The sequence below is a fragment of the Serinus canaria genome, chromosome 25 (assembly GCF_022539315.1).
Source record: "Serinus canaria isolate serCan28SL12 chromosome 25, serCan2020, whole genome shotgun sequence".
NCBI classification, from domain to species: Eukaryota; Metazoa; Chordata; class Aves; order Passeriformes; family Fringillidae; genus Serinus; species Serinus canaria.
Genome location: NC_066338.1, coordinates 12,234,618 through 12,241,032, shown reverse-complemented (window position 1 = coordinate 12,241,032; position 6,415 = coordinate 12,234,618). Strand labels below are relative to the sequence as shown.

The 6,415-nt window shown below is 58.1% G+C and overlaps 1 protein-coding gene across 1 annotated transcript; it reads left to right on the top strand.

The window, feature by feature from the left end:
• On the top strand, positions 1–5,932 carry RIT1 (Ras like without CAAX 1). The gene is made up of 5 exons (XM_050984923.1): positions 1–194; positions 1,307–1,363; positions 3,315–3,388; positions 3,473–3,664; positions 5,102–5,932. Exons 1-5 carry the CDS (start codon positions 95–97, stop codon positions 5,330–5,332), a joined length of 654 nt encoding a protein of 217 aa, XP_050840880.1. The 5' UTR covers positions 1–94; the 3' UTR covers positions 5,333–5,932.
• Positions 5,933–6,415: the final 483 nt, after the last annotated feature.

The following is a 6,415-nucleotide window of genomic DNA, read 5'->3' as shown; positions in this document are numbered from 1 at the left end:
GCCGGGGCGGGCCCGCCCGGGCGCTGAGGCGGAGGAGCCGCCGCCATTTCGGTGTCGCTGCGAGCGGGGCCGGGGCAGCGCTGAGGGGACGGCGATGGATCCCGGAGCCCGCCCGGGCGGCGGTGGCGGCGCCCCGGGGCAATCCCGCGAGTACAAACTGGTGATGCTGGGGGCGGGAGGCGTCGGCAAGAGCGGTGAGTGCGGGGCTGCGGCCGCCGCCGGCCCCGGGACCCCGCGGGGCCGGGGGGAGCCGCGTTCCCTCAGCAGAGCCCCGTTCTGGGCGCGCTGCCGCCGCTCCCGAGGTGTCCCAGCCCTCTCGGGGTGTCCCCGTCGGGCTCTCCCGACCCTTCCCGAGGTGTCCCGGCCCTTCTTGGGACATTCCGGCTCCTCCATCCGGAGGTGTCCCGGCCCATCCCGGGCTGTCCCCGCCGCCCTGTCCCGGCTCCTCCCGAGATGTCCCCGCTGGGCTGTCCCGACCCCTCCCGAGGTGACCCGGCCGGGCTGTCCCGGCTCCTCCCAAAGAGTTCCGGCCCATCCCAGGCTGTCCCGGCCCATCCCGGGCTGTCTCTTCCCATCCCGGGCTGTCCCGGCCCATCCCGGGCTGTCCGGCCCATCCGGGCTGTCCCTTCCCATCCCAGGCTGTTCGGCCCATCCCAGGCTGTCCCGGCCCATCCCGGGCTGTCTCTTCCCATCCCGGGCTGTCCCGGCCCATCCCGGGCTGTCCCCGCCGCCCTGTCCCGGCTCCTCCCGAAGTGTCCCGGCCCATCCCGGGCTGTCCCGACCCCTCCCGAAGTGTCCCGGCCCATCCCGGGCTGTCCCTTCCATCCCAGGCTGTTCGGCCCATCCCGGGCTGTCCCTTCCATCCGGGCTGTCCCTTCCCATCCCAGGCTGTTCCGGCCCATCCCAGGCTGTCCCGGCCCATCCCGGGCTGTCTCTTCCCATCCCGGGCTGTCCCGGCCCATCCCGGGCTGTCCCGGCCCATCCCGGGCTGTCCTCCCATCCCGGCTGTCCCGGCCCTCCCAGGCTATCCCGGCCCATCTGGGCTGTCCCGGCCTCCGAGGTGTCCCGGCCCATCCCGGGCTGTCCCCGCCGCCCTGTCCCGGCTCCTCCCGAGGTGTCCCGCTCTTCGCCTTCCGCCTCCGGCCGCGTCCCGGAGCTCGTCCCGCCTGCGGACACGGGCGGAGCATCCCCGGGCCGAGGGCGGCCCCGCGCTCGGTGCTCGGTTTGGGTCTGTGCCGGGGCTCTGGGGTAACGATGAGGAGCTGGGGGCTGAGCTGCTCAGTTGTTCCCTGGTTTCTGCTTCCAGCCATGACCATGCAGTTCATCAGTCACCGCTTCCCAGAGGACCACGATCCCACCATCGGTGAGGAAAATCTCTTCTCATTCATTCCCATGGCAGGTTAAAGCCCGTTGCTTTAAAGTGTTCAATTCAAAGATCTCTGTAAATCTGGCTGTGGATTGATCTCTGATCACTCATCAGCAGGAAGAGCATTCCCAGCAGGTCAGGGAGTGAGCTGGGCAGTGCTGAACCTCTGCAGGGCTGTGCCCAGCTCGGGCACCCTCAGCACAGCAGGGACAGGCAGCTCCTGCAGGGTGACAAAGATGGGCCTGGAGGGTCCCTGCCCAGGAAAGGCTGAGGGGGCTGGGGCTGCTCAGCCTGGAGAGGAGCCCCAGGGAGAGGGCTCAGCCCTGGCTGTGCCTAGGTGTCCCTGGGTGTCCCTGGGTTTCCATCTGAGTGTCCCCAGGTGTCCCTGGGTGTCCCTGGCTGTTCCTGGGTTTCCATGAGGGTCCCTGGGTGTCCCTGTCTGTCCATGAGTGTCCCAGTCTGTGCCAGTCTGTGCCAGTCTGTCTGTCCCAGTCTGTTTCTGTGTCTGTCTGTCCCAGTGTGCCAAGGTCAGGGCAGCCCCAGGCTCTGCTCCAGGCCCAGCCATGGCCCCAGAGCCACGGGCAGGGCCTGAGCCCAGGAGCTGCCCCTGCCCAGGAGGCAGAACTGCTGCCCTGGGCAGTGCCAGCCCTGAGCAGAGCCCAGAGAGGCTGTGGAGCCTCCCTGCCTGGGAGCCAGAGCACCTGTGCCCACCTGTGCCCTGGGAGGCCTGCCCACTGGGGACCAGAGCCACCTGTGCCCACCTGTGCCCTGGGATGGCCCTGCCTGGGGAGCCCAGAGCCACCTGTGCCCACCTGGGCCCTGGGATGGCCCTGCCTGGGGGCCGAGCACCTGTGCCCCTGTGCCCTGGGATGGCCCTGCCGGGACCCGAGCCCTGGCCCACCGTGCCCTGGATGGCCTGCCTGGGACCTCAGAGCCACCTGTGCCCACCTGTGCCCTGGGATGGCCCTGCCCTGTGCCCACCTGCCCAGGAGCCCCTGCTGGGGCCCGAGCCTGTGCCCTGGGATGGCCCTGCCCACCTGGGGAGCCCAGAGCCACCTGTGCCCACCTGTGCCCTGGGGTGTCTCTGCAGGTGATTTTCTGTGGTTCCCTCCAAGCTGAACCCTGTCTGTGTTTCTGTGATCTGAGAGTGGGCTGTGGATCCTGAGTTTCCTCTCTTTAATTGTTTTTTCATCCATCCCTGTCTCTGTCTGTGTTGGCAGAGCTGCTGAGCCATTTTCAGTTCTCCCTTGACAAATTCCAGCCTCTGCGCTGTGATCAGCTCTTTGCTGTTCACTTGTCAGGCCAAATTGTTCTTTGTGTTTGAGAGATTGAGAGGGGTCAGAGTGCTCAAAAACTCTGGTGCTGTGGAACCTCAGCAGCATCTCCAGGAGAAACCTGAACCAACTCAGTGGAAAGAAAAGGGGAGGGGAAAAAAGCCAAATTCTTGCTGAGAACGGGTTCTTAAAGTTTTGCAGTGGCTCTTGAGAGGGGCAGAATATTGGTGTATTTATATATTTATAGGCAGATCATTTTTAGGTGGTGTTTCTAATAAATAACATTTACATATGTAATGTTTCATTTGTTTTGCTGATGTGTATTCTAATTTTAAGAAATTATAGATGGTAAGAAATCAGCAGTTGTTGGTGAGCAGCTCTTCCCTTGAATCCCAGCTCTTTTCTGGCTTTGAGGAGAACAAAATGTTATTCCTCTGTTTCCCACCAAGGTGGCCAAAATGAATTTCTGAGCTGTGGGCACACGAAATATTAAATCAGAACAAAGAAATATTACACCAGAACAAAGAGAAATGTCACTGAAATAATTGAAACAAAGCTCAGACTGAGGCAGTCCAGTGCTCCTGGCAGGCTGGGTGCTTCTGGGGTAGCATTTTCTGTGTGAGCTGACGAGTGTTGTGCTTGTACCCCAATTTTTGGGTGTCCTGGGGATCCAGAGGATGCCTACAAGATCCGGATCCGCATCGACGACGAGCCTGCCAACCTGGATATCCTGGACACAGCAGGACAGGTGAGCTGAGACCTCGTGCAGCAGCAAGGATCAGGTGGAGGGAGGGCCAGGAACGCTGCATGGAGACCCTTGTTGTGTTTGCAGGCCGAGTTCACAGCCATGAGGGACCAGTACATGAGGGCAGGAGAAGGTTTCATCATCTGCTACTCCATCACGGACCGGCGCAGCTTCCACGAGGTGCGCGAGTTCAAGCAGCTCATCTACCGCGTGCGCCGCACCGACGACACCCCCGTGGTGCTGGTGGGCAACAAGTCTGACCTGACCCAGCTGCGCCAGGTAAGGGCCACGGGGAGCCTCCCTCAGCAGGGCAGCAAGAGGGGTTTGTGCTTTGCACTTGGTGGGTTGGGTTGTTTCCGTGCTGAGAGCGGTGATGGATTTGTGCAAAGTGTGCTGGGGAAGAAGGTGCCTGTAGCAGTCCTAGGAACAAAGTCTGTTCTTGTTGGGATTCTGAGAATTTTACACTTTCTGTGCTGCCAGAACAAGAGATCACTGCATTTGACCTGAGGCTGTGAAGAAGGCTTCCAAAATTGAAAATAAAACTTCTATGAGTGTGTAGTTTGAATAGAAGTGTGTAATATCACAGGGTGAAGAACTCAGTTTAAGTTTAAGAGAAACAGAGTGAGTTGGAACCTTGGATTCTGAGAATTTTAGACTTTCTGTGCTGCCAGAAGAGAACACTGCATTTGCCATGAAGCCTTCCAAAACTGAATGATAAAACTGAGATTAGGAGTGTGCAGTTTGAATAGAAGTGTGTAATATCACATGGTGAAGAACTCAGTTTAAGAGAAACAAAGTCAGTTGGAACCCTGGATTCTGAGACTTTCACACTTTTCTGTGCTGCCAGAACAAGAGATCACTGCATTTGACCTGAAGCCTTCCAAAACTGAATGACAGAACTGGGATTATGGGCATGCAGTGTGAATAGAAGTGTGTAATATCACAGGGTGGCAAACTTAGAGTTGAAGAGAAACAAAGTCAGTTGGAACCCTGGATTCTGAGAATTTTAAACTTTCTGTGCTGCCAGAACAAGAGATCACTGCATTTGACCTGAGGCTGTGAAGAAGGATTCCAAAATTGAATTATAAAACTTCTATGAGTGTGCAGTTTGAATAGAAGTGTGTAATATCACAGGGTGGCAAACTCAGTTGAAGTTGAAGAGAAACAAAGTCAGTTGGAACCCTGAGCAGGGTGTGCCCTCATTTCCCAGGTGTCCCAAGAGTCAGGCTCTGCCTTAGCATGGGTGGAATCCTCTGGAAACCCTTGGAGCTGGGTGGAAATGTTCTGTGTTAGGGCTTGGAGTGTCCACAAAGAGGAGCAGAGAGAAAAACAGGGAAAGGCAAAGGAATGAAATCCTGGGGTTTGGCTTCCCTGAGCAAGGTGTGCCATCATTTCCCAGGTGTGCAAGGAGGAAATCTCTGCCTTAGCACAGGAAACCTTTGGAGCTGGGTGGAATCAGTCTGTGCTTGGAGCACAAAACAGGGAAAGACAAAGAAATGAAATCCTGGGGTTTGGCTTCCCTGAGCAGGGTGTGCCCTCATTTCCCAGGTGTCCAGGGAGGAAGGCTCTGCCTTAGCACGGGTGGAATCCTCTGGAAACCCTTGGAGCTGGGTGGGAGCGATTTATCCCTTGGAGCAGAGGCACAGAGAGCAAACCAGAGAAAGACAAACCAATCAACTCCTGGTTTTTTTTCCTCCCTGTGCTGCTGTTTTGCAGGTGTCCAAGGAGGAAGGCTCTGCCCTGGCCAGGGAATTCAGCTGCCCCTTCTTCGAGACGTCGGCCGCCTTCCGCTACTACATCGACGACGTGTTCCACGCGCTGGTGCGCGAGATCCGCCGCAAGGAGAGGGAGGCCCTGATGGCCCTGGAGAGGAAATCCAAGCCCAAAAGCAGCGTCTGGAAAAGACTCAAGTCCCCCTTTAGGAGGAAGAAGGATTCAGTCACTTGAAGAGCAGAATTCCTCTGCAGAACGGGACAAAAGCTGTGACCTTTTGTAGCCAGAGGAGCTCGGTGACACGCCCACCGAGGGCTGTGCGACACCTGAGGGGACTTTGCCTCACCCTGCCAGGTGTTTTTCTTTAGAACCATGTTGCCTTGATTCTGGGTGTTGAACTTCACACCCAGGGACAGCTGTGCTTTGTTTGTTGTGATTTATTTTTTACTGGACCCAGCAGGTGTTGGCCACCCAGGGCTTGGTGGCTCTGTCACTTTGGAGTGTTTGTCCTTGGTCACAGCCAGCTGGGAGCTGAACTGTGCAAACCATTCCTGGAGTTGGAGCCAGCCCCACTGAATGAATCCGTGGTTTTCCCAGCTGGAAAAGAGGATTTTGTTGCTCTCCACAGTGTGAGAGGCTGAACAAAGTGTCATGGCCTTGGAGGTCACTGAATTTCTCGTGCCTTCATGGGACAGATTTCCCTCCAGGAAAATGGACGTGGAATCTTTGTGTGCAACTTCATCCAGGTGATCAGAGCTGTAGGTGGGATGGACACACAGAATCACAGAATCATTTCAGCTGGAAAGAGCCCTGGGATCAGTGAGCCAGAGCACTCAGTGCCACATCCAGTCCTGCAGGGACTCCAGGGCTCCACCACCTCCAAATTCCACCCCCTGGTCCTGAGGGCAGCCCTGCAGGAGCCCCTGGGATGGTGCAAACAGCCCTGAGGGTGCTGCCCCAGCTCCTGGGCTGGGATGTGCTGGAGAAGGCCCAGCCTGGAGCTCCCTCTGCCCCAAACCCTGCTGGGAATGGGGCACTGCCCTCTTTGGTCACTCCTGGGCCGCCCTGAAGGCCCCAGTGGCAGGTGTCCCAAGCACTCTGGGATGCTCTCAAGGAGGATTTTCTGGCAGGTAGGAGCTCTCCCAGCAGCTCCTCACCTGAGCAGGTGATCCAGACACTCTGGGATGCTCTCAGAAGGATTTTCAGCAGCTCCTCACCTGAGCAGGTGCCCCAGGCTCTCTGGGATGCTCTCAGGAGGATTTTCAGGAGTTCCTCACCTGAGCAGGTGCCCCAGGCTCTCTGGGATGCTCTCAGGAG

Coding starts and splice junctions, on each gene's coding strand:
- RIT1 (XM_050984923.1), top strand. CDS start 95: ATGGATCCCGGAGCCCGCCCGGGCGGCGGTGGCGGCGCCCCGGGGCAA. Junction 3,389..3,472: donor TCCTGGACACAGCAGGACAG/GTGAGCTGAGAC, acceptor TTGTGTTTGCAG/GCCGAGTTCACAGCCATGAG. Junction 3,665..5,101: donor ACCTGACCCAGCTGCGCCAG/GTAAGGGCCACG, acceptor GCTGTTTTGCAG/GTGTCCAAGGAGGAAGGCTC.